This window comes from Pteronotus mesoamericanus, unplaced genomic scaffold (assembly GCF_021234165.1).
Source record: "Pteronotus mesoamericanus isolate MK-2021 breed Mesoamerican mustached bat unplaced genomic scaffold, CSHL_Meso_final scaffold_651, whole genome shotgun sequence".
Classification (NCBI taxonomy): Eukaryota; Metazoa; Chordata; class Mammalia; order Chiroptera; family Mormoopidae; genus Pteronotus; species Pteronotus mesoamericanus.
Genome location: NW_026555325.1, coordinates 5,699,012 through 5,725,672, shown reverse-complemented (window position 1 = coordinate 5,725,672; position 26,661 = coordinate 5,699,012). Strand labels below are relative to the sequence as shown.

Sequence of the window (26,661 nt, the reverse complement as noted above, 5' to 3'; positions counted from 1 at the left end):
CTTTACTTAAAGTCATCTTATTATAGATGTTAATTACATATACAAAATATCTTCACCTAACATCGAATATAGTGTTTAGCTGAATAACTGGAGACTATATCTGGCTAAATTGGCATGTAAAACTGAGTATCATAAGCACTAATATTAAAAGAAAAAATAACAAAGAATGAAGATTAAAGAGCAAATGATAACCTAGGAAAACTTTTAATACAAATATGATTAAAACAATGTGTTCTCTTTGAATTGGCCTCCATGAAAAAAAAATTTGCTAAGATTGAGACTATATTACTATTATTGAATAGCCTACTGTTTTTAATTCTTTGACTATGACACTAACAAGAGCTTGTTAGAAGACACTGCTTCTTCAATTAATGACCTGTAGAACTACTCCACCAAACCATCCCTGAGTATTTGCACCTTGTAAATTATATTTTTCTTCAGTGATCTTGTTTCCTATTCTCTCTAGAGGTGCAGGCTAGATGCCTTAGAATTCCCTATTGTATTTGCCAAAACTTATGCTCAGTAGATGATAAATTAATATTTCTGGGGGAAAATGAATGAAAAAGGAGAGAAAAGGAGAACTGGATAAAAATAATTTTAATATTCTCCTATTATTAATAATGTTACAGTGAATAATTTAGTGTATTTGCTGTATCTTATTTGTAGAGATGCCTCTGCAAAATAAATATCCAAAACGGAGATCGCTGGTTCAAAGGGTAAATGCATAATGTTAGGTGCTGCATAAATTCCCACCACAGTGATTGTAGGAATTGAAGACTTTAGCAAGGACTCCATAATGATTATTGCGCACAATAAAATTTAAGAATCACTATTTTAGAGCATGGCTATTTACTCTTTTGCATTTTAACATCCTTGCCAAAAAAAAAAAAAAAGTACTGACAGGAATACATACCTACTGGCATACTTGTAAGTTTTTCCAACCCTACACAATTGGCTGTTGATGGAACCCTTGAAGCTCATCCTAGTCAAGAAGCCCTGTCTAGAAACATCTTGCAAGTAACAAAATGCTTGTCCAGCCAATTGAGCGAGAACAGTTTTTTACCTTCACCAGCTTCATTTGGCCTCTGCAGTGTTAGCCACTTTGCCCATGCTTGATCCGGCATTTCTGCTTAGAACTAAACAGAGAAATTGGGATAGTGCCACTTATGAAGAAGTTATTGCTTTATAGGACTTTTGTCTTATATTTTTTAAGTGTATCTGCCCTTCATAGCTAGGAAAGTGAACATCAAACAACGAAATTGTTCTTTATAGTATGGTTTCATCTATGTAACCATATGGTTATATCATCATTGCAGTATTATTGCACATTTTATTCCAACAGCAAACTGAAATATGTACACTGTAGTTAAAGTTTCATTTTTTCTACACACTGGTTTTTGACCCTTTATAGAAATTGATAACTAGTAACTAGCATAGTAGTGAACCAGATTTGTTCCGCAGACTAGAACTTCATGGATACTTACCTTAGTTTCTCTTGAGACAGCCATCTGCATTATTTCAGCTCAGAAAAAAATAAATGCTTTATAAACTAATAGGACTGTTTTAGGTCCAGAAATTGGGTTATACATCTCTGCAAATCTCAAAGAGCAATTTTTGACATCTAATATATTACTGCAAATACTCTACTGTTCCACATGAATCAAGTATATTGAGCATGAGTTTTTGAGAACTGACCCCTACAAATTGACCCCCTGAAGTAGTTCTAAGATAAAATTGCCCTTGGTTATAAAAAGTAATATGCCCAAACTGTAAAATCCATTTTTGCATTAAATAAAATGACAGCTTGAGATTTCACAAGACAGTTATACTTATTGAGAAACCCCTGAAGGCACAATATATTCAAGAAATATGCTTTATGAAAGTTATACTAGAATGCTGCTCTCTACTCATCCTTGGCCCCTCTTAATTAACTATCAAACCGTGTTGATTCAGACTCCAAAATATTTCTTGAATCTATCTTCTTTTTTCCATCTCTATCCCTGCACTACTAATGCATAACTACCAAACTGAGATCTCCTTATCTAATCTCTCAACAATTTTTGTACATCCTCACCACAGAGGAGAATATTATAGTTTTAAAATTCATGTTGATTATATAAATACCCTACTTTAAACAAACAAAAAAAATACTTTTGTTAGATTCTATACAGTGATAGTCTAAACTCCTTAGAATACATCTGAGTGCTATTGTAATATGCTATCTATAGGTAAGTGGAAATGAATATTGAGAAGGGGAAAGAAGGGAAAGTGTCATCAAGGAACATGTATAAAGGACCCATGGACAAAGCCAAAGGGAGGTAGGATTGAGGGTGGGAGGTGGGGTGGAGGGGTGGGAGAAAATATTGGCAGGAAAATGGAGACAACTGTACGTGAACAACAATTCTTTTAAAAATGAAAATTAGCCAGATACGCTAATACCAAATCTCGCCATGATCTAATTTCTAGTTTCTATACGTTCTCCAAAAAGTAATATGGTGTATATGCAAAATGGATAATGCTATCAAACTGAGACTAAATGATAGTTTATTAATAAGCTAAATAGGGTCGCTACACATCTCCGCACCAGCTCAGCAAAGCAGCGCAGTCACCATCCTCTCGCTCATCAGACCATGGACACCCCAGAGTGCACCTTCAGTGCCATCAAGCCAGAGGGCGTGCAGCACGCCTGATGGGCAAAGTCATCAAGCGCTTCGAGCAGGAAGGGTTCCTCCTTGTGGCCGTGAAGTTTTTTCGGGCCTCTATGGAACTCCTGAAGCAGCACTACATTGACCTGAAAGACCGCCTATTCTACCCTGGGCTGGTGAAGTACGTGAACTCCGGAGCTGTGGTGGCCATGGTCTGGGAGGGGCTCAATATGGTGAAGACAGGGAGACTGTTGCTTGGGGAGACCAATCCAGCAGATTCTAAGCCAGGCACCATTCGTAGAGACTTTTGCATTCAAGTTGGCAGGAACATCGTTCACGGCAGTGATTCAGTAAAAAATGCTGAGAAAGAAATCAACCTGTGGTTTAAGCCTGAAGGATTGGTTGACTACAAATCTTGTGCTTTTGACTGGATCTATGAATAAGGGGTGAACAAAGAGTCCCCTTTGGCTCCAATTGGATGTATCCCTGGACATAGCTCTCCATTCCTTTGACTTGGAAGCAATAGGACTGATCTTTGTTTTCTTAAGTATATTTACCAATAAAGCCTTTGGAAACTGAAAAAAAATTAGCTAAATAATAATTTGGGTCCAAAATGGAATTTCTGTGAGATATGCTGGAAAACCAACTTCATTTCCTATGCTAAAATGGTCTGATCCGTATGTGCTGGCCCTTTACCTTAATTCCAAGTCTGAGTCCAAGATTTTATTGTATAAGAAAGTCAGTCTATAGCCTATATACTTATAAGATAAAATTGGCAGAATATGGTTATGAATTAGATGTAGAGGGTAAGATAGAACATATGAAGAATGAATGCCTGGTTTCTGAAATGAGCTATTGGGTAGAAAGATTCTCTGTTTGCCAAAGTGGAGGACAATAAAGAAACATATTTGATAAGAAAGAACAAGAACTTAATACAAGGTATGTTATATTTGAGATGCCTAAAATTATTTAAGCACAAGTATCAAAAAGACAACCATATTTTTAAGTTAGAATCTAAGAAGATGGGTTAAAATATGAGTTATAATATTAATTAATGTCATGGAAACTTTTCAGAACTTTTACAAAAGAATTTAGATATTCCTGAATCCTGGACCTAATACAGAAAGAGGAGGTAGAAAATCAAACTGAGAAAAATCAATCAGGAAGAAAACCTAGAAAGTGCTGAGAGGAAGGAAAGTCAAAAGGGAGGAAGGGATTAACTTGGAAAGATCAATGAGGCCTGAGAAAGGTTTAACCCCGTGAAAATAATTGACAACTTCTGTAAGAAAAGAAAAGAAGGAAGGAAGGAAGGAAGGAAGGAAGGAAGGAAGGAAGGAAGGAAGGATGGAAGAAAGGAAGGAAGGGAAAGAAAGGAGGGAAGGAAGGAGGAAAGAAAGAAAACAAAGGAGTGGTGGGGTAGCAAAAATGTCTGGAATGAAGAGTGAAAGGAAAAATGAAGTCAGCCTGTATGAAGAATTCTTTGGAGAAGGCTGGATGTAAATGGAGCATGGAAAAAAAGGTTTTATTTTTTATTATTTCCTTAAATTTAATTTTAATTTATTTTTTCAAATACATTTGTCTCTGCCTCCCCCCACCACTTTCCCTTGACCCCTCCCTCCTTCCCTCCCTCAGCTCTTCCCCTTTGGTTTTGTCCATGAGTCCTTGCTATATGTTCCTTGACTTTCTCCTTCCCTCCCTCAGCTCTTCCCCTTTGGTTTTGTCCATGAGTCCTTGCTATATGTTCCTTGACTTTCTCCTTCCCTTCCTTGTTCCCGCCCCCCCTCCCTACTCCCCTCTTGTCTCTGTTGATTTCTTTTCCTTTCAGTGTTGCTGGTCTTATTTTCCTTGCATCTTTGTATTGTTGGTTAGGTTCCACTTATAGGTGAGATCATATGGTATTTGTCTTTCACCCCCTGGCTTATTTCGCTTAGCATAATGCTCTCCAGTTCCATCCATGCTGTCGCAAAGTTTAGTACTTCTTTTTTTCTTTCTGCTGCGTAGTATTCCATTGTGTATATGTACCATCACTTTTTGATCCAATCATCTACTGATGGGCATTTAGGATGCTTCCAACACTTGGCTATAGTAAATTGTGCTGCTATGAACATTGGGGTGCATAGGTTCTTTTGTATTGGCATTTTGGTGTTCTTAGGATATAGTCCCAGCAGGGGAATCACTGGATCAAAAGGCAGTTCCATTTTCAGCTTTTTGAGGAAATTCCACACTGCTTTCCACAGTGGCTGCACCAGTCTGCATTCCCACCAACAGTGGACTAGGGTTCCCTTTTCTCCACAGCCTCGCCAGCACCTGTTGTTTGTGGATCTGTTTATGATGGCCATTCTGACCAGTGTGAGGTGGTACCTCATGGTGGTTTTGATCTGCATTTCTCTGATGGCTAGTGATGCTGAGCATTCTTTCAAATGTCTCTGGGCCCTCTGTTTCTCCTCCTTGGAAAAGCGTCTGCCCAGGTCCTTTGCCCATTTTTTGACTGGATCGTTTGTCTTCTTGGAGTGGAGTCGAGTGAGTTCTTTATATATCTTGGAGATCAAACCTCTATCTGATGTATCATTAGTGAATATATTTTCCCATAGGGTTGGCTCCCTTTTCATTTTGCTGATGTTTTCTTTTGCCGTGCAGAAGCTTCTTATTTTGATGAGGTCCCACTTGTTTATTCTTTCCTTTATGTCCCTTGCTTTAGGAGACATATCAGTGAAAAAATTGCTGTGTGGGATATCTGAGAGTTCTTGCCAATGTTTTCCTTTAGGACTTTGGATGGTGTTGCGACTTATATTTAAGTCTTTTATCCATCTTGAGTTTATTTGTGTGTATGGTGTCAGCTGATGATCCGATTTCAATTTTTTGCATGTAGCCCTCTAGCTCTCCCAACACCACTTGTTGAAGAGGCTATTATTGCTCCATTTTATGCTTCTGCCCCCTTTGTCAAATATTAGATGCCCATAGAGACCTGGGCTTATTTCTGGGCTTTCTATTCTATTCCAATGGGCTATGGGTCTGTTCTTGTCCCAGTACCAGACTCTTGTATACTCAAAACAAGAGTATAGTGGCTTCGTAGTAGAGTTTGATGTCCGGTATTGTGATCCCTCCTACTTTGTGTTTCTTTCTCAAAATTGCTGACGCTATTTGGGGTCGTTTACGTTTCCATATAAATTTTTGAAATGTCTGTTCTATTTCTGTGAAATACGTCATTGGTATCTTAATAGGGATTGCTTTGAATCTATAAATTGCTTTGGGTAGTATGGACATTTTGATGATATTAATTCTTCCAATCCATGAGCACGGTATATGCTACAATTTATTTGTGTCTTCCTTAATTTTTTTTTCAGTGTTGTATAGTTTTCTGCATACAGGTCTTTTACCTCTTTGGTTAAATTTATGCCTAGGTACTTTATTTTTCTTCTTGCTATATCGAATGGTATTTTTTTTTTTTGGATTTCTTCTTCTATTTCATTGCTGGTGTACAAAAATGCCTTTGATTTCTGAATACTGACTTTGTATCCTGCTGTTTCGCCAAATTCACGTATGAGGTTGAGGAGTTTTTTGGTAGAGTCTACAGGGTTTTCTATGTACACTATCATGTCATCTGCAAACAATAATAGCTTTATTTCCCCATTTCCTATTTGGATGCTTTTACTTCTTTTTCTTGTCTGATCACTGTGGCTAGGACTTCCAATACGATGTTGAAAAGAAGCAGTGAGAGCGGACATCCTTGGCGCGTTCCCGATCTTAGTGGGAAAGCTTTCAGTTTTTGCCCGTTGAGTATGATATTGGCTGTAGGTTTTTCATATATGGCCTTTATTACGTTGAGGAATGCCCCATTTATTCCTATTTTGCTGAGTGTTTTGATCATAAATGGGTGTTGTACCTTATCGAATGCTTTCTCTGCATCTATCGAGATGATCATGTGGTTTTTGTCTTTTCTTTTATTGATGTGATGTATCACGTTTACTGATTTGTGTATATTGAACCATCCCTGCATGCCTGGGATGAATCCCACTTGTTCGTGGTGGATAATCTTTTTAATGTATTGCTGGATGCGGTTTGCCAATGTTTTGTTGAAGATTTTAGCATCTATGTTCATCAGAGAAATTGGCCTGTAGTTTTCTTTCTTTGTAGGGTCTTTATCTGGTTTTGGGATCAGGGTGATGCTGGCCTCATAGAAAGAGTCTGGGAGTTTTCCCTCCTCTTGGATTTTTTGGAATAGTCTGAAAAGGACAGGGGTTAGCTCTTCCTTAAATGTTTTGTAAAATTCTCCTGTGAAACCGACTGGCCCTGGCCTTTTGTGTGCTGGCAGATTCTTGATGACTGCTTCAATTTCCCCAGCTGTTATCGGTCTGTTCAAGCTTTCTGCTTCTTCCTCCTTCAGTGTTGGAAGATTATACTTTTCTAAAAATTTGTCCATTTCATCAAGATTTTCAAATTTCTTGGCATATAATTGTTCATATTAGTTTCTGAAAATCCTTTGTATTTCTGTGGTATCAGTTGTTATTTCTCCTCTTTCATTTCTGATATTATTAATCTTGGTCCTCTCCCTTTTTTTCGTGATGAGTCTGCTTAAAGGCTTGTCAATTTTATTTATCTTTTCAAAGAACCAGCTTCTGGATTGGTTGATCCTCTGAATTGTTCTTTTTGTCTCTATGTCATTCAGTTCTGCTCTAATCTTGACTATTTCCTTCCTTCTCCTTGCTCTGGGATTTATTTGTTGTTGTTTCTCCAGTTCTTGAAGTTGTAGTGTTAGGTCTTTTATTTGAAATGTTTCTATCTTTTTTAGGTAGGCCTGTATGGCTATGAACTTCCCTCTCAGGACCGCCTTTGCTGTGTCCCATAGGTTTTGGACTGTTGTCTGTTCATTTTCATTTGTTTCTAGAAATTTTTTGATTTCTTCTCTTATCTCATTATTGACCCATTCATTGTTTAATAGTCTACTGTTCAGTCTCCATGAGTTTGCAAGTTTTTGAAGTTTCTCTTTGAGGTTGATTTCGAGTTTCAAGGCCTTGTGGTCTGAGAAAAAGTTTGGTATTATTTCAATTTTCCTGAATTTGCTGAGGCTTGCTTTGTGTCCTATCATGTGGTCTATCTTTGAAAAACTGCCATGAGCATTTGAAAAGAATGTGTATTTTTCTTCTTTGGGATGTAAGGTTCTATATATGTCAATTAAGTCTCTTTGATTCAGTGTGTCATTCAGCGCCACAATATGTTTATTAATGTTTTGTTTGGAAGATCTGTCCATTTTTGACAGTGGTGTGTTGAAATCCTCTACTATCAGTGTGTTGCTGTCTATATCTTTTTTGAAGTCATCCAACAATTTCCTTATATATTTGGGGGCTCCTCTATTGGGAGCATATAAGTTTACAATGTTGATGTCTTCTTGATAGATTCTTCCTTGAAGTATTATAAAGTGCCCCTCTGGGTCTCTCTTTATGGCCTTTGTTTTGAAATCTACTTTGTCTGATACAAGTATGGCAACCCTGGCCTTTTTCTCTTGCCCATTTGCTTGGAATATTTTCTTCCATCCCTTTACTTTCAATCTGTGTAGGTCTCTTGCTCTGAGGTGGGTCTCTTGTAGGCAGCATATGTGTGGGTCATGTTTTCTTATCCATTCAGCTACCCTGTGTTTTTTGATTGGGGCATTTAGTCCATTCACATTGAGAGATATTACTGATAGAAACTTACTCATCTTTTCTCTTCGTACCTGTGTTCCTCTCTCTCTCATTCTTTTCCTTCATCTGCTTAAACCAGTCCCCTTAGCATATCTTGGATGCTGGTTTGGTAGAGATGTATTCTTTTATTCTTCTCTTGTCTGGGAAACTCCGTATTTCCCCTTCTATTTTAATGGAGAGCCTAGCTGGGTAGAGCAGCCTTGGCTGTAAGCCCTTGCTTTTCATGGCTTGGAATATTTGTTGCCATTCCCTTCTGGCTTGTAGTGTTTCTGTTGAGAAGTCAGCTCCTAGGTGTATTGGGGCCCCCTTGTATGTTACTTTCTCCTTCTCCCTTGCTGCCTTGAGGATTCTCTCTGTCTTTGACATTTGCCATTTTAATGATGATGTGTCTTGGAGTGGACCTCTTTGAGTCCCTCTTGAGTGGGGTCCTCTGTGACTCCTGGATCTATGAGAGAGCCTTTCTCTCCTCAAATTAGGGAAATTTTCCATCATACTTTTTCGAGGAGGTTCTCTATTCCTTGCTCCTCTTCTTCTCCTTCTGGTATCCCAATTATATGAATATTATTGCGTTTCAGGTTGTCCTGCATTTCCCTAAATGCTTCTGCATTCTTTTTGAGTCATTTTTCCATTTCTTGTTCTTTCTGAGAGCTTCTTTCTACCTTATCTTCCATCTCATGGATTTGATCCTCAGCTTCATCCAGCCTGCTTTGGATTCCTTCTACTGTGTTCTTCAATCCAGAAATGGTATTCTTCATATCCTCTTGTGTCTTCTTGATAGTTTCTATGTCCTTTTCCAGGCTGATATAGTTTGCTGTAAGATCCTGATAGTTTCTCTGCAGTTTCTCATAGTTCTCTTTGAGCTGGCTGAGCTCATTGAGCTTCCTTAGAACCATTGTTTTGAATTCAGTATCTGATAGTTCCCTTGCCTCTATTTCTTTTAGCTCTCTCTGTGGGGAGTCCCCTTTTCCACTCATTTGGGGGGAACTTCTTTTTCTTCCCATTTTTGTGAGAGTCTGTTAAGTATTTTTGTCCTTTTCTTTCTGGGCCTGCCTCTGATGATGTCAGTTGTTGACCCTATATGACCTTGGGTTGTTTGTTTGAGCCTTCCAGGAGTCTACTGTCTGTGTCTGACTCCTGCTTGGAGCAGCTCTGTGACCCCTTCAGTCAGGGCTGGGCTATTTTTGGGGATCTCTCTGCGCTCTCACGCGGGCTCCTTGAGCGCATTCCCAACGCGGCAGGGTCCCCCACCTGCCTGGGCTCACATGTGCTTGCCCCAGACCAAGGGGCTTATGCGCGACCTCGCGTACTCCTCTGGCCCCCCTGGCCGGTGAGCGCCGCAGCACTGGTCAGTTTAGGGTCTTTTATTGTGTATTTTCCCCGCTTTTGGCTCTTTGGGTGCATTGCTTGCCCTCGCCAAATGGGGACTACAGAAATGGGAGGAAGTCAGCTCTAGGACTCTCTGGTTTATCCTGTCTCTGGTCTCTCCTCCAGGGACTCTGGGTAGCTCTACTAATTTTGTGGGCCGCTTCGCAATCGTGGGCGGGTGGGTCAATTTACGCCTGCCCTTGCCGCTCCTTGCACTCCCTCTCAGGCCGTATGGGTGCCAATCTGTGGGAGGCCTTGCCAGCAGGTGTAATCGTTCGCCAGCCCACGCGGGTCACACACACGCTCGCCAACCCTCGCCGGTCACTCGGCGCAGTGTGCACGCCTGCACTGGGTGTTTTTGTGTGTCTATGTGTGCTTTTGGCTTTTGGCTCTTTGGAATGTGGCCTCTTCCCATGCAATGGAGACTACGGCAAGGAGAAGGAGTTGGGACTCCGCGGTTCCTCCTACCGTTTTTTCCCCAACGCCTGCATTTCTAGTCTCTCCTCGCGGGTCTCTGGGCAGTTCTGTGACCCCTTCGGCCAAGGATCCACCACCTGTGTGGCCTGCGTTTCAATCGCAGGCAGTCTGTTCCTACGCACCCCTCTTCTACCTCTTTGAGGGCGCGGCTTTCCAGCTCACATAGGAGACTACGGAAAGGGGAGGGAGTCGGGGCTCCCTGGTTCCTCCTCCCGTTCTTTCCCCAATGCCTCCATTTCCAGACTCTCCTAATGGGCCTCCAGGCAGTTCTGTGACCCCTTGGGCCAAGGATCCACCCCCTGTGCGGACTGCGTTTCAATCGCAGGCAGTCTGGTTCATGCGCGCCCCGCTTTTGCCTCTTTGGGGTCACACCTTTCCAGCCCACAATGGAGACTACCGAACGGGGAGGGAGTTGGGACTCCCTGGTTCCTCCTCCTGTTCTTTCCCCAAAGCCTCCATCTCCAGTCTCTCCTCAAGGCTCTCCCAGCCAGTCTGCACTCAGCCCCCCAGCTCACACACATACAAGCTGTGTGTGGAGGGCACAAAAGGCAGGTTTATTGATTCCCTTATGCCTGAGTGAGATGGTAGCTGCAGAGTGGGTGGCGTGCCATCACCCAGGCTCTACCGGCCACAGTGTCAGTTCTCTTCACAAAGTTTTCCTCACTAGTCTTTTCCCAGGCACCAGCCCATCCTGCTGCCGCCTCTACCCAGAGATCAAGGAGGGTGGCTGCCACTGCAACTTTTGCGTTGGCCCTTTAAATGTCTCTTTGCATCCCCAGCCACCTGTCTCTGGCAGAGAGCGCCCCTTAGCTTTTTGGGGTTGCGTTTTGTCTGTATTTTCTTGGTTTTTGCTGCTGTAGTTTAGGGGTCCCTGTTTATGATTCAGACCCCATTCTTCTTGGGGGAAGCTAACTGGCTGTTTCAATGTGCCTCTGGTGCCAGTGCCCGTGGGCACCCAGCCCACCCTCTCGAGCTTCCACCAAACTTCTCACCCGTTGGGATGTGTGAGAGTCGAATCCACTGTCCGCGGCACCAAGGCTCCTCTCCCACTATCACTCCACTGCTTTCCAGGTGATTACTCCCTTATTTAGTTGCAATTTTAGTTTGGTCTTGGGAGGAGGTCAGCGTGATTCCCATTCACTCCTCCGCCATCTTTTCTCCAAGGAAAAGGTTTTAATGGGGGTTGGTTTGAGTTTGAGAAAAATGTTTTATTTGTTTTAGCATAATAAATAGTAGAGCAAGTTTTGTTAAAGGTTAGACTTACTAGAAAAGGAGCGATTGAAAATGAAGCAGAATGAGGAAATTTTTGAAGACAGATTTGAGAGGTGAGGGAGTTAGTATATATTGTTGTCTTGTATTGGCCTAAATGGATGTGAGGATGCTTCCATCTGTATTATAAGACAGTTAGGTAAATGATGTAGATGTAGACAAGTTTTAGTTGAGCCTGTGGGAAAACAAATCAGTTGCATTTTGATGTGCTCTAACTTCTCTATGCAGTAAGACACAAACTTATTCTCTGGGGTGGAATGGAATGGAATGGAGTGAATTAGAAGGCTGAGGTGGGGGCAGTGGAGAATAAATGAGAAGGAAAAGCTAAAGGTAGGCTTATGGAGAGAAAATGGAGAGGGTAAATGGGGACAAGGTCTCAATGAAGTCAAGTAGTTTCAGTGAGAGTGCCTGAGCAAGATAGAGAGTAAGCATACAGTCAGATGGAAAAATAAGATGTTCTTTGTGTGTTGAGGAGGAGGTCACATCTCTTTTGGTAGAAGTAAAAATTTCTGGTGATGACAATCAATGTAGATATGCTATCCTGTAGTGAGGGAGGCCCTGTCCCACAGAGTCCCCCCAGCCACTGCGGATGAAGGAATAAATACCAGACACAATTTGCCTGTCAGGAGAAGGGGGTGGCAATTCTCTTTAGTGGAGAATGCCATGAACCCATCTCTGAAATGGCTTTTATTGAGAACAATATGTGCAGGGGTATACAACATATATGCATGCAAACCTTATCAATCTATGTCAGAGGGCTATAGATAACAATAAAAGGAACACAGATCAACCTTTGGTTAGGGTCTATCAGACATACAGACGCCAGATGGTCATTAAGCCAAATTTCAGGGGCTCAGGAATCTTCTACCCTGCTGTGAAGTCAGGAACCTGGTTTTTCCGTCCCAGTACTGAGCAGAGCAAGTTTCAGTAAATATAATGCACTCTTCAGGCCAGATCTCTCCTTGGGACCCTTGGTGATAATATCAGGTCATGTGCCTCCCAGCATTCCTGGTGTTTCAGTAGAGATTTACAAGCAGGGCCTGGCTTGCACAGGGCTATAATTCCTGATCCCACACAAAGTGGTCACCAACACTGTAGATATTGATTACTTACTTTCCTGGTTTGTCATAATATTAGCAAGAAAAAAAAAGCTGCAACTCTTAAATAAAAATAATGATGTATAAGAGTCAGAAGGTTGATAGATTATTCTTTGAGGATGGTTGTCAGTGATACAGCCTGTTGGTAAAACCCTCAAACAATAGAAGATGTTCAAAGGGGAGAGTGGTATTCTGGAATTAGTATTGGGGAAGGTGCTGATTTTACATCTGTCCCTGAGGTTTGTCCAGAAGATGTCCAACCACGTGAGATGAAAAATAGAGATATTTATTGAAGATATAAGAAATATTGTATATAGGACAATGATACGTCAGTCCCCTTCAAAGTAGTCATCTTGGGACCTCACATCGTTCTTCCAAATACCATCTGCTACCCTGTTATATTTTCCTTAATCTCATTGATGATCTGAATCTCTTCTCTTCCAAATGTGATTTTAGTTTTGGGAAAAGCCAGAAGTCACAGGGAGCCAAATCTGAGACACAGAGGGGCTGAGTCACCTGGGTGATTTGATGTTACACTAAAAACCTCTGCATGAGACATGATGCGTGAATGGGCCCATTGTCATGATGAAGTTGCCAATCACCAGTTGCCCATATCTGAAGCCTTCTGAATCATCTGAATAGTTTCTTCATAGAAATGTTCAAGCTTAACACAAAAGTGGATGCAGATTTATTGCTCTACTCACTCAGTCATTTTGAATGTGATGGCCACATAGTACACATGCTCACTCAATGGTGTCTATCATCCCAAATGACTAGTACAGTGAAGTTGTCATTGTTCATGCATGTGCAGTCCAGCCCACTCTCCTTGGCTGCCAGGTTACATCAATGTTGTGCAAACTATTCCAGTTATATTAACAATGGCTGGACTTTTTCCAGAGAGATCTTGTACACGCACACACACACACACACACACGTGTATACATACAGAGAGAGAAAGAGAGAGAGAGGGAGAGAGATGTGACCCAGTGCCATGATGGAGTTACAAGATAAGGGTTATATGTTAAAATTTTTAAATGCTTGCTTTACTTAGAGTTAACATTTCAATATTATTTCCAAATAATATTTCCAAAGTAGTATTATTTCTGATTATTTAAAATCTTAAAAAAAATTTTTTTTCTGAATCTTCAAATAGAATTTTAAACAATGGGATTGTTTACTTGATGCCTTTTAGCTCCGAAGGATAGAAACCCACTGAAGCTACTCAACTGCATAGAGATGTCCCAAGAGGATATGGAAAATCCCATATGTTTGTATCACTAAGGAGAGAAACTGAAGATGGACTCCTTTGGTCTTGGAGAATTCTTTACTTGAGGACTCTGTGGTTCCTTTCTTCACCTCTCTCTCTCTCATGGCTCCCTAACTAACTTCTCCACCATGTCCTGGTATTCCCCCTCTCTCAGCACGCCCACTCCTACCCCAACTGCTCATCTCAAGCATGTTAGCATGACTGCCTATTAGGTGAGCTCCACACCTTTTGGGTGAAATTTTTGAAAGAAAGGGTGCTAGTGATTCAGCTCAGCCTTTGATTTGGTTTCATTCATATCACATGTTCCACCTTGGTCTAATTATCACTAAACAGGAAGAAGAGAGATGATATTGGCACATAGGGCTACCCTTTTCCGGTGGGGAAGGTTTCGATAAATAGGGATGTTGAATGGGTCAGCCACATTGACTGACATATCTTATACATGTACGTTTTTGGAGTAATCATTAATAAGAATGATTCCTGAATAAAAAGAGTAATCAGATGAGAGCAAGAGTCTCTATACCAAATTTAATTTTTATGCATTTATGTACAAGCTGAGAACCAAGTCAAGAGATTTTTCAAACAATGAAAGCAAAATCCCCAAAGAAGTAAAAATCAGTAAGTAACTGTCTTGAACATTCTTGACTAGACAGAAAATAGTTTTATTGTTTATTATCCACATCCCTTAAGTAGCAAGAGCTAGGAGATTTTGAATCTAAACATCTTACGCCAAAGATTTATTACTGTTTCAGATTTGTAATTGCATTTTAGAATTGCAAAGCTAAATATTTAATATTCTTACTTTGATTCTGAATAAACTTTAATTTATATAGTTTGAAAAGTTGTTTTCTTATTTAACTATTGTATATACAATGGAAAAAAATACAGTTGTACTGATGTTATTTGGATAACACATTTATTATAAAAGCAGGACTGAAAGAGAACTTCCTTAAGAAACCTTTGCTAAGGAAATTACATTTAATTTTCATAAAATGTAAAGAAATACAGCTATCTACATCATCACATGATTAATAAGCATGAAGCGTTTGCAATGCTTAATCAAAACAATTATTTTTTGAAAACCTGTTAATATATGAGCCTCTAGTTTTATGTCTCACACTTCCCTCATCTACTTCCTCACCAAAATCTTGTTATGAACATTACTTTTAAACAGTTAAAATGAATAGTATGTAATTTCATTGTGAAAGCTCTCAGAATTTCATCATTAAACTATAAGCTAAATGTTAGGGGTAAGAATGGTGGCCCAAAACCAAGGTTGACTATGGACTTAAAGGATGTGAACCAGACTCTGATGTATTTAAATTTTCTTTAGTCCTTTTTGACAAAGTACAGAAGTACAAAAGTACATTATTTAAAATGATTATCTATAGCAAAAGTCTTATTTTTATCAGGTAAAAAATACCCATTTAAAAATATCAGTATGTGTAGCACTTGGTCTGCCTTGAAGCGTGGGGATGATTGGAGCCATAACTTTGTAAGCCCAGAGCTCTGTCTCTCTCTCTGAATGCTCCCTTTGCCACTTTTGATTTGTGCCAGACAAATTTGCTAACAAAACCCAAAGTTTCTTATTATCTGCAACAGTATAAGTCTGATATATCTACAGTAAAACAGAGCTAATTATATGAACAACAAAAATGTTACATAAAATCAGTTCTCTATATCTGATAAAATCAGTAAGCCAAAATGATAAACTCTTATTTGCTACATTTGTTGAATTATAAGAAAAATGAACTGGATGCATAATTGAATGTTTTAAAGAAATCTGTCTGTTCTTTTTGAACTAATAAACATATCTTAGAAATAGAAATAATAGTTAGAATATAGTTTAGTTTTATTTATTTTTTGTTCATTGGAATTGATTGGAATGACAAAAAAAAATAAGTGAAGAATAAGAGAATAACAATCTCAATTTAATTTTTCCCTGATGCTAGAGAATAAAGATAATTGATAAGACAGGAAAGAACAGGGACAGAAGACATGTCAATATCACAATTTGAGGGAATGGGGCATAAGACAGATGTGGGAATGGTCTCATTCCACAGGCAAAGTGCTGCATTTGGGGCTCTGCTGTACTAGAAGCAGCATAAATTCTTGTTCCTGGGGAGAAGAGTTGCTGCAATGGTGAATAAGAACCCTAGAAGTTAACAGTTAACTGTTCAGAAAAAAACGGAATAAGAATAAATGAGATTCCAAGCTACCATCTGTGTTTTGTTTTATGGAATATCTGGGGTACAGCATAAGCTTACCCATGGTTTCTAAACCCAGGGACAGTATCAATAAAGTAAAAAATATTGCATTTTAATTTAAAAAGAGTAACAATCTAATTATGAAAAATTCAGGAAAACTCAAAATAGGAATATTCTTCAAAACAACTCATATTTACCCTATAGAAATGGTAACATCATGAACAACAGGGAGGCTAAAGGATTGTTCAGGATTAAAGGAATGTAGAGAGAGAAGACAATTCAATGCAATATATGATGCTCATTTGGGTTTTGAATCAGAAAAAAGGCAGTCATTTTCCTATACAGAACATTATAGGTCAACAGGCAAAATATGAATAAAAACTATGTATTATATCAGTGTTAAAAGTATTGATTTGGATACAATTACTGTGATTATGCAGGATAATGGCCTTGTACTTAAGAGATGCAGCCTGAAATACTTAGGTGTAAAGGGTCATAATGTCTGTAATTTACTGTCAAGAGTTTCAGACAGTACTAGAAATAGCCAGAGGGATGAAAGGTAAACAATGGTGAATCTAGGTGAAGAGTATAGGCATTCATTATATTCTTACAACTTTACTGTAAATTTGAAATCATTCAAAATAGTGAATTTAAAACAAAGTCATGAGAAACATTTGCATTATGACTCTGATAATGGTTTACCATGTGGACTTTGAGACTGTTTCAGCTGTGAAATAAAAATAATCTGCCCCTTTTATTTCACAGATAATTGTAGGGGTCAATGAGATAATGAGGTTCACAGAGCACTATTTCCTTTTCTAAGATTTGAAAAAATATTTTATATGACAAAAAAGAGTGGTTTTTAACCAAGCAACACTTTCATTACAAATGAAATATAAAGCTTAGGTAAATTAAAACTTTAGCTTTTGTTTATTAATTATAATACAGTTATTTATTATAATGCCTCAATTAAATAATGCCCTGGGAGTAAAGCATTTTTCTTTAACAGTAATTGGGCATTTTAAAATAAAATCAAACAATATTAAAATAAGCAAAAAAAGAAACATCTACATAATCGTGTGACTATGGGTACTTAGTTTGCAGTGTTATGGTTTTAATGCTATTCTCTTGGAGATCTCTTCCAGTTTTTGCATTCCAGTTGTAAATGAACAGAACTCACCATGGTCAGTATTCTGAATTCTGGGAAGGTTCATTTGGTGTAAAGATTCAATTTTAGTGTAAAAGTCTTTTATGTCTTCACTGTGCACTAGTTAATCTGCTCTCTGCTTAGGGATTCTTTACTGTTTCTTGTAGTTTGGTGCCACTTCACATACCAAAGTTCTCCTGTTCTTTTCAATGTACACTTTCATGAAAACAGTAAAATTTTGATTAATTGTGTACTTACACTTTTTCCCCATACTTTGATTGAAACTTATTCAGCCAGTTTCATCATGGCCCTGGATAAATATAAGAAATGCTTGCATCATTCCTATAATATTATGTCAATATCTCTGAAAATCTTGGAAAAATAGTTTATATTTTATTGACTGCCTTCATCATCAACTGGCCCACTCTTCTTCTGTAATTAAAATTCTCAAACAGAAGTAACATAATATTTTGTTTTTTAACAAACATCAAATTCAATGTCATCTTCTTGATCACTATTCTTTCTTTCCTTCTTTATTTTTTGAATTGATTGATCCAGCCAGCCACCCCCCTCAATTCTTTATCCTGGAACTTTTTTCTCTTAGACTTCTATGAGATTCTGTGTTACTGTTTTGACCATAACCTCTGATCTTATTTGTTCTTTTTTTCTCCAATAATATTCCTCCAGGGTTCTTGTCTTAGCATTCTTCTCTTTTTTTCCCTTTGAGGTCACATATAATTAAGTCATCCTGATGACTTCAGAGAAATCTCTATCTCTTCTGATCCATCTTTTCTCTTCAATACCATGTAGATGTTTACAATCACCTGCTTCATATTACTATCTATGTATAGTCTATACATTGTGTACCAGAACCTCCAACTCTGTATGTCCAACCCAGACTACTGCATACCACCAATTTTTCAGTTCTTTAAAATGGGCAATCAAAAGAAGAAACTGCAAAAGGATAGGCATTTTGGTATGGGGTAAGAAAGAGAGTTTCTTTTTTTTTTTAATTAATTAATTAATTAATTATTTAAAATACATTTGTCTCTGTCTTCCCCCCACCACTTTCCCTTGCCCCTTCCCTCCCTCCCTCCCTCCCTCAGCTCTTCCCCTTTGGTTTTGTCCATGAGTCCTTGCTATATGTTCCTTGGCTTTCCCCTTCCCTTCCTTTTCCCCTGCCCCCCCTCCCTCCTTCCCTCTTGTCTCTGTTGGTTTCTTATAACACGGATAGTGGGCAGTGCTCTACAGAAAGGAAGAGAGAAACTGGTAACCTTTATAGCAACTTGGCTTGAGATAGTTATGAGCAAATTAATTCACAAGTGAAGAAAGTGGAAATGCAAAATGGAAACAGGAAGAGAAGTTGAGAGACAGAGACAGAAACAGAGAGACACCAGAGAGACCAGCTCAGGACCAGAGTTTTGAGCATTTCACATGAAAATAAAACCTAGCACTACTGCATGTTCTTTTATTTATTCCTCACTAGAATAAAAAGTTCTTCACTGGAATGGAATGCCACTTGAAAAATAATTTTTAACTTATCGTGATAAATTGATCTCTCAAGGATATTAGATGAAATATGTACTCATAATAAAATCTGGCTCTCACTATCATGAAAAATATGCCCTGATGTTTAAAAATTAGTCAAAGCCTCCCTCAGCAGAAAGAGCTAAATTAAAATTAAATACAAAACAAAAAAAAAAAAAAAAAAAAAAAAAAAAAAAAGGAAAAAAAAAAAAAAAAAAAAAGGAAAAAGGAAGGGGAGGGGGGGGGGGGGGGGGGGGGGGGGGGAAAAAGGAAGGAAAGAAAAAGGAGAGGGGGGGGGGGGGGGGGGAGGAAAAAATACTTTTTAGCTTGAAAGATACCCCATACTGTTAGATAATGCAAAGATGTTGAGAAAAGTAACCAAAAACTAATTCACCAAGTTTATAAAATCAAATATTCTATACTCTAGGTAATCGTAATACTGCTCAGTCACTTTCAATCAGATTATTCTTGAGATTGTATTTAAATCAAGGTAAATAGTCTTCTATTTACAGATGTAATTTTGTCTCATGAGTAGGTAATCTTGTTAAAATATTGTCAGGTTAATTGAAATTGATTTGTGTTTACTAAACATAGTGAATACTAATCAAATATTAGACACTGAAGTGTTGGAGGTATTTAAACCTTTGTTGACAGACACTGTTAGTGTTTCATGAAAGGATTTATTTTTTGTCTTAGAAGTCAACATGCTTTTCAGCCTCTTCTTCTAGATATATAAGAAGAAAATGAGAAGAAATGGCCCACATTTCCTTCATAAAATTGTGTGTTTGGGGAATATTTGAAAGAATTTGGGATTGGTTTTGGAGGGTTACTTATATTTTATTTCCATTGCTACAAACAACACATTTGTTTTTCCATCTGCTTATTTCCATTACAGGTTTGCAATTTACTACCAATCATAGTATCATTGAGTTTACATTATAGCTTTTATAGGAAACAGATATCACTAGGCAATTTGAAAAACAGAGTGAAGATAAAGCCTGATAGCTCACATGCCCTGGCCTGGTGACTTGGCTCTCTTCTGAAGTTTGCAACAAAAAAAGCTGCATGCATTTTCTATGCCGTATGTGTATGGGCTCTATGAAGCTTAAAGAAACATTTCTCCTAATGTGAAAATAAACCCACAATAATCATTCATTTTGGGGAAATTTTGCAGTTATTGGTTAACCTGCTCCCTTATGCCCTGCAATATCCATTAACAGATTTCTCTGTTTATGAGTAATATTACATGAAAATGGTTTTGGGAAGCTAACAGATGTAACCACTGAAATAAATTAGAAGAAAAAGTTCTGTTTTTTACAGATGGTTCTACCGAATATGCTTTTATCCCTTCTTGACTTTAACATTTACTTTTCTTTCAACAGAAAACTTTTCTTTACTGACTATGGGCATGTAGCCAAAGTGGAACGATGTGACATGGATGGGATCAATAGAACAAGGATAATTGATTCAAATACAGAACAGCCAGCTGCACTGGCACTGGATCTAATCAACAAATTGGTTTACTGGGTAGATCTTTACTTGGAGTATGTGGAAGTCGTGGACTATCAAGGAAAAAACAGACATACTATTATTCAAGGCAGACACGTAAGTATAGTTTTGTAAGAAAATGCAGCTAAGGTAATAAAATGTATGGTATCACACTAAAAAGAAGTCCCAAAATCTCAATATTGACAATTTCTTATGAAGTCAACAGTAATGGATCATAAAAATTGTGACATATTAAGACAGGCACAGTCACATAGGGGCCATCAGGAAAGGACTTGAGGAACACAGAGAAGGAGCAAAAGACCCTCACCCCTCGACTTTGTCATGGCCGGAGTCCTCATTCCATCTGAAAGACGTCTCCGTATCTCTGGGCTGCTCTGCCCGCCACATGACCGGGTCAGTGAAACGATACTAAAGGCAGGTACCGCCCTGAACTGGATCAGGAGGTTCCTGGGGACAATTGGGCCTGGAAAAAGAATGCATTGAATCCTCCAAAACTTACTTTGCTAAGAATGTCCTCGAGTTAATGAGTGCTGATGTTTGGGGATGAGCATAGAATGTGATCGGTTTCCCAGGTTTCAGGGCCCAATGGGAGCCACCCTACCAGACCCTGACCTGAGGCAAATCTCTGTGTTCCTTCATCATAGCCTTTTGACATTGATTGATGAGCTTTGTTGTATACCCCTGTGCATATCGTTCTCAATAAAAGCCACTTCAAGAGAAGGGCTCCGGGGATCTTCCACCAGAGGGAATCGTCACCCCCTTTCCCTGGCAGACCAAGAAGTGTCTGGAACGACTTTTATTTTCCTCCATCTGTGGAGGCCTGGGGGAACTCTGCACGGGATGCGGTAACCCCCATCATCTGGCACCTGAAGAGGGACCGAGGCCATGAGCCATTGTCACAGACCACACACCGACTGGACAGGAGTTTCCGCACGCCTTTCATCCCGGTAAGGGACCCAGAGGCACATTCGCTTGCTGGTTATGCCGCGGGTGTGCGGAGATAAATGGAAAGAGGGATTTCTTTTAGGGCCATCTCTTATGCCCATTCGATTTCTACCCAACTTTTCCCCATACTTCTAGAGCTAGATAACCTTAACCTGTAAACCATGGACAGTATCTCTTTACTGTCTGCAACAAGTTTATTAAATTTTTCTCTTTAACCTGATATCCTGCAGCTGTAAGAAGCTGCTGAAGCAGTTGAGAGTATATCTTCTGCTCCCTAGAAAGTCTTGAGCCCATTTTTGCGGCTGAGACACTTTTCGTTTTCTCTTTCACCTTCTTTCATCTCCACACTGCCCTAACTAATCTTGTAAACATTTTCTGCCAAGCTAGATTCTTGCTTTCTCGTCTTGAGACCTAAACCTAGGTAGCGAATGTGCCGCAGGGATGGGACCATGAATACTTTTACAGGGCGCCTCTGGTTGTGTGGATTTTTGCTTGCAGCTGGTGGGAAACCTAGTGTTTTGGCCCAGTCCACGTCCAGCTTACCTTTTCACAGGAGACTTCATTGCAGTGAGTGCCCTTGTGACTTTTAAATGCTCGACCCCTGCCCGCAAAAGCGCGGTAACTTCTCAAGGAAGAGAAAGCAAGATCCTGAGAAGAGTGAATTTAAATTTGAATTGTAAGATGTTACCTGAGGCAGAGAAAAAGCAGGGCAGAAATCGAATGGGCATAAGAGATGGCCCTAAAAGAAATCCCTCTTTCCATTTATCTCCGCACACCCGCGGCATAACCAGCAAGCGAATGTGCCTCTGGGTCCCTTACCGGGATGAAAGGCTGCGGAAACTCCTGTCCAGTCGGTGTGTGGTCTGTGACAATGGCTCATGGCCTCGGTCCCTCTTCAGGTGCCAGATGATGGGGGTTACCGCATCCCGTGCAGAGTTCCCCCAGGCCTCCACAGATGGAGGAAAATAAAAGTCGTTCCAGACACTTCTTGGTCTGCCAGGGAAAGGGGGTGACGATTCCCTCTGGTGGAAGATCCCCGGAGCCCTTCTCTTGAAGTGGCTTTTATTGAGAACGATATGCACAGGGGTATACAACAAAGCTCATCAATCAATGTCAAAAGGCTATGATGAAGGAACACAGAGATTTGCCTCAGGTCAGGGTCTGGTAGGGTGGCTCCCATTGGGCCCTGAAACCTGGGAAACCGATCACATTCTATGCTCATCCCCAAACATCAGCACTCATTAACTCGAGGACATTCTTAGCAAAGTAAGTTTTGGAGGATTCAATGCATTCTTTTTCCAGGCCCAATTGTCCCCAGGAACCTCCTGATCCAGTTCAGGGCGGTACCTGCCTTTAGTATCGTTTCACTGACCCGGTCATGTGGCGGGCAGAGCAGCCCAGAGATACGGAGACGTCTTTCAGATGGAATGAGGACTCCGGCCATGACAAAGTCGAGGGGTGAGGGTCTTTTGCTCCTTCTCTGTGTTCCCCAAGTCCTTCCCTGATGGCCCCTATGTGACTGTGCCTGTCTTAGGTTGCCCCTGCCATCCTGGGGATCTTACCCATGATTGAGTAACCAGTCATTATCCAGGGCCAATCAGGGTGATGTGAGGGAGGCAGGGGCTGCACCCCTCCCAGGGGGACAGATTTTGTCTCCACAGTGGCCTATTTTCCCAAGGCCTCCTTGATTTGTTCCAGCCTTGGAGCCCTCTTGCCTGTTGGCGAGTCTATAGTCCCTGAAACCAGGCAGGATGGTTCCCAACAATGTATTTCCTATATGAGAGATGTTCTTTTTACAGTTCATTTTATATATCGAAGATGACTCATTTCTTCCTTCCCCCTATTAAAAACAAAGCACACAAAACAAAAACCAACAAAAAACAAAAATACGAAACAAACAAAAACAAAAATGCTCCATTGGTAAGAAAGGAAAATACTAGAATAAGACAGATGTTATGGCCTACTTACTAAAAACTAATTTAAGTAGTATATTTATAAGGAACTGAATTATGACATGTCCCATATGGCACTGGCGATATTTTACTAACAAAAGCAAATGCCTGTTTACAAAAGCATCTTTATTATTTTAATAGATTGGATTAAATTTTGTCTTCTGATACATTCAAGTACTTCCTAATGTAAAAATTCCATGAATAATTCTTCACAGAATTAAAAAATTTTCCCATCTGTATAGTTTTTCTCTTGCTGAATTATAAGATTTTCTTTTTCAAGTAACACTGAGTAAACACCTGAAAGGAAATCTCTAAGTGGAAATGAACTCTATTCATTAGTGTTCCTTTTTAAATTCAATTTTACCTCAATAATTGCACTAATTTCATGTGAGATTCTTATTCTATGAAAATGAAATATGTAAACCTCTCTGCTTTATTTTGCAATACAAAATAATGATAGTCTATAATTATCCCTTAAAGTTACTTTTCCTTCCTAATCAGCTGTTGACAATGAGATTCTTTCACTTTCTTCAGAAAATAGGCAAATGTACTAAACTGGGTGGTTAAAAAAATAAAGTGTGCAATATTAGAAGTGAGGCCAGATATTTCTCACTTTCAATTATCCTAAAATCCTTGATTTCTTTGGTGGCCTCAGGACCTAATCTCTGAAGTGAGACTTCTCTTTTATCTATACGTAATTAAATTCTAAGCAAGAATAAGGAATTCAAATGATTTTCCCCACAACTAAACAGTTTTTTAATATCTGAAATTTTTAATTATTCACTTATTTTTCCTGTGTATCACCTGTGTTTTGCTGGTCAGCTGCTAAGTAGTAATCCAACAGATACATTTTTTGAAGTATTTGGGCTGGAGGCAGAACAGTCTATTAACCACTTCAAGCTCTTCCCACCTCTGCTGTGGGTAGTTAACAGAGCAGTCAGCAATATACTTCCTTTAAGGGGAACAGACCCTTCTGAGGGAGCAGCAGAGAGGCAGCAGGTAAAATTTGATCTCTACTGTATGAACATGTTTTCTACCCTAACCAATTATCCCCTTTGTAATCATGCTTTGTCTCCTGGGATGTGGATTGTCAGTAATGTAGAGTCTAAAGTGGGTATATCACAACCATGCACTCTCAGATGAATGGTGCCAAACTTTGAGCAAAACATCCATGATATTAATGGTAATGGAAGAGTCCAGCTTGTTTGTAATTTTTGTAGAAAAAAAATAATTTCCAAGAAAATTGGGCCATAAGTATATTTAGTTAATATGATGTCAGCTATGTTGAAAATGATATTAGTAAATGCATGTGTGCTCACACACACACAAATATAAAATTATCAGGGAATAACACTGACATAAAAAAGATTATTTGGGCTTTAACATCAAATGATTCTCCCCATTAATTTCACTCTTTCATTTTTAGCATAGACATGAAGAAATGAGATATGATATAAAAACCAGTCTTATTTTAGAGATGATCCGAAATGGTATTGATGAATCTTATATTCTTGAGGGATAACAAATCAAATGATTCTGCTTAATCATTTGATTTGTTACAGGATTAACAAGAGTATTTGATTAAAATAGGAAAAAATTGTAGTTTTGTTTTATAAAAATTTCTACAGTCAAACCATGCATACATTCTCAAAGTATGTTAACTATAAATCTATACTAACAGTGCTCTAAAAGTACAATATAATACCAAAATACAGTGACAAATTTTTTTAATCAAAATTTCTACAGCAAATCAGTTGACAGCTATGTTATACCTGGGACCAGAACAATTTTAAATTAGGTATAAAATAAGGACTACCCATAGGTAATGTGCCTAGGATGTGCCTCTAATGAAAAAATCAACATACTTATTATATCTCTGTTGTGCTGGACACTTTTCATGACTTCAAGATGTCTATTCTTCACCACAATCACCAAGACCTCTCCCCAAAATGAGATTTTTACTACTGAAGGGCCAGAGATAGCAATCAATATTGTTATTCTCAAGCAATCACTTCCATTTTTGTTATGAATAGTCTTTAGAAAGAATGAAATTTCTGAGTGAAATGCTGACATTTTATTTACAGTTATTCTGAATGTGTGATTTCATTATTTATTATTTTCCATTCTGGCCAAGTATTAGTCTAAATGTAACTTATATTTTTAAAAATTGGATTTTTTCTTATAAAACAAATTTTCAAAGGTATTCAGTTGTCAGTTCTTTCCCAGACAGAGCCAGGCTTTTGCAGATTCTACATACACATGACTATAAGAATAAGCAGACAATAAAAAAGTCTCAAATTTTATATAGCAATGCTATTAACATATTAATGAATACACTTAAAAGTTTTGTTCTTGCTAGCTTTTGAAAAGTGGCTACTGAATATGTTTCCTTAATGAAATATGAATAAAATTTTCTCCCATGGATTTGTAACTGCTTTATCCACTACTGCATGTTTTATTCTCAGAGTGAATTTTTTAAATTAGTGAAATGTTGAATTCATTGAGAGAAAATAAGCAATAATATGCTGTGACTTTCTAACTATGGGAATTGCCCACAGTCGTAAAGAGCAATCAGTTATTCTTTCAAGTTGAAAGCAGCATAATTAAAAATCATAGTTATGTTTGGCATTCTTTATAGGTCAGACAACTTTATGGTATAACTGTGTTTGAGGACTATTTATATGCAACCATTCCTGATAACTTCAGTATCATAAGGATAAATCGATTTAATGCCACTGATATTCATTCATTAATTAAAATGGAAAATGCTCGAGGAATTCGAATCTATCAAAAAAGAACTCAACCAACAGGTAAGAGGCCAAACTTATTCATAGCCTTCATAATGGTGAACAGAATGGGGATATGGTCCTTGTGTCTTTGTATGACATTAAAGTGGGTGAATCATAAATTCTTTGTTTTGATTAACAAAAGTGTTCATGTCTGCTTGACAAAAATAGAATAGTGCTCCCTTCACAAGTCTAAATGACAAATTGTTCAGTTGCTTCTGAGTGGATTCCACAACCATAGAATTGAAATGATAGTTAGATTTAGATTCAGGAAGGAGCTTTCAATCATCATGCATGTAGACAGGAAACCCAGATGCTATGATGCTAAGAATTTTTTTTTGGGGGGGGGTGTTTTTTTGGAGATAAATTTTTAAACTAGGTGACTTTCTTACAGTATCAGTTCAGTTTTATTACAATCATTGGGGTCTTTTGACTTAACAGCCTAACTCTTTTTGATGCATGCTTATTAAAAAATAATTTTTAATGACAAGATTGCAATGTCTCTAAGTATTTCTCAATACCAGACTAGTTATTTTGCATAGTAGATTACTGATGCTCATTAATGAAAATAATTTAGGCTCAATCATATACCAAATAATGTAAAATGCTAAAACCACAACCCAAAATTTCCATCATCTTGTTGTGTTTCAAATTATTACTAATTTGGAATTATCTAAACATTAACATATGAGAAAACTAAAACAAATAAAGAGGATAAGGAATGTCAAGCATGGGGGGCATTTTACAATTTGATATTGAATGGTCAGAAGAAGTCTCATTGAAAAGATAA

At 38.6% G+C, this 26,661-nt stretch overlaps 1 protein-coding gene and 1 pseudogene across 1 annotated transcript in view; both read left to right on the top strand.

Annotated features, from left to right (window-relative positions):
• LRP1B (LDL receptor related protein 1B) overlaps positions 1 to 26,661 on the top strand; it is a 1,772,547-nt gene that overhangs the window by 971,136 nt on the left and 774,750 nt on the right. Inside the window, exons 8-9 of the mRNA XM_054562474.1 lie at positions 20,062 to 20,284; positions 25,724 to 25,895. Of these exons, the coding sequence (XP_054418449.1) occupies positions 20,062 to 20,284; positions 25,724 to 25,895 (395 nt within the window). The remainder of the gene's footprint in view (positions 1 to 20,061; positions 20,285 to 25,723; positions 25,896 to 26,661) is intronic.
• On the top strand, positions 2,631 to 3,088 carry LOC129061731 (nucleoside diphosphate kinase B-like; annotated as a pseudogene).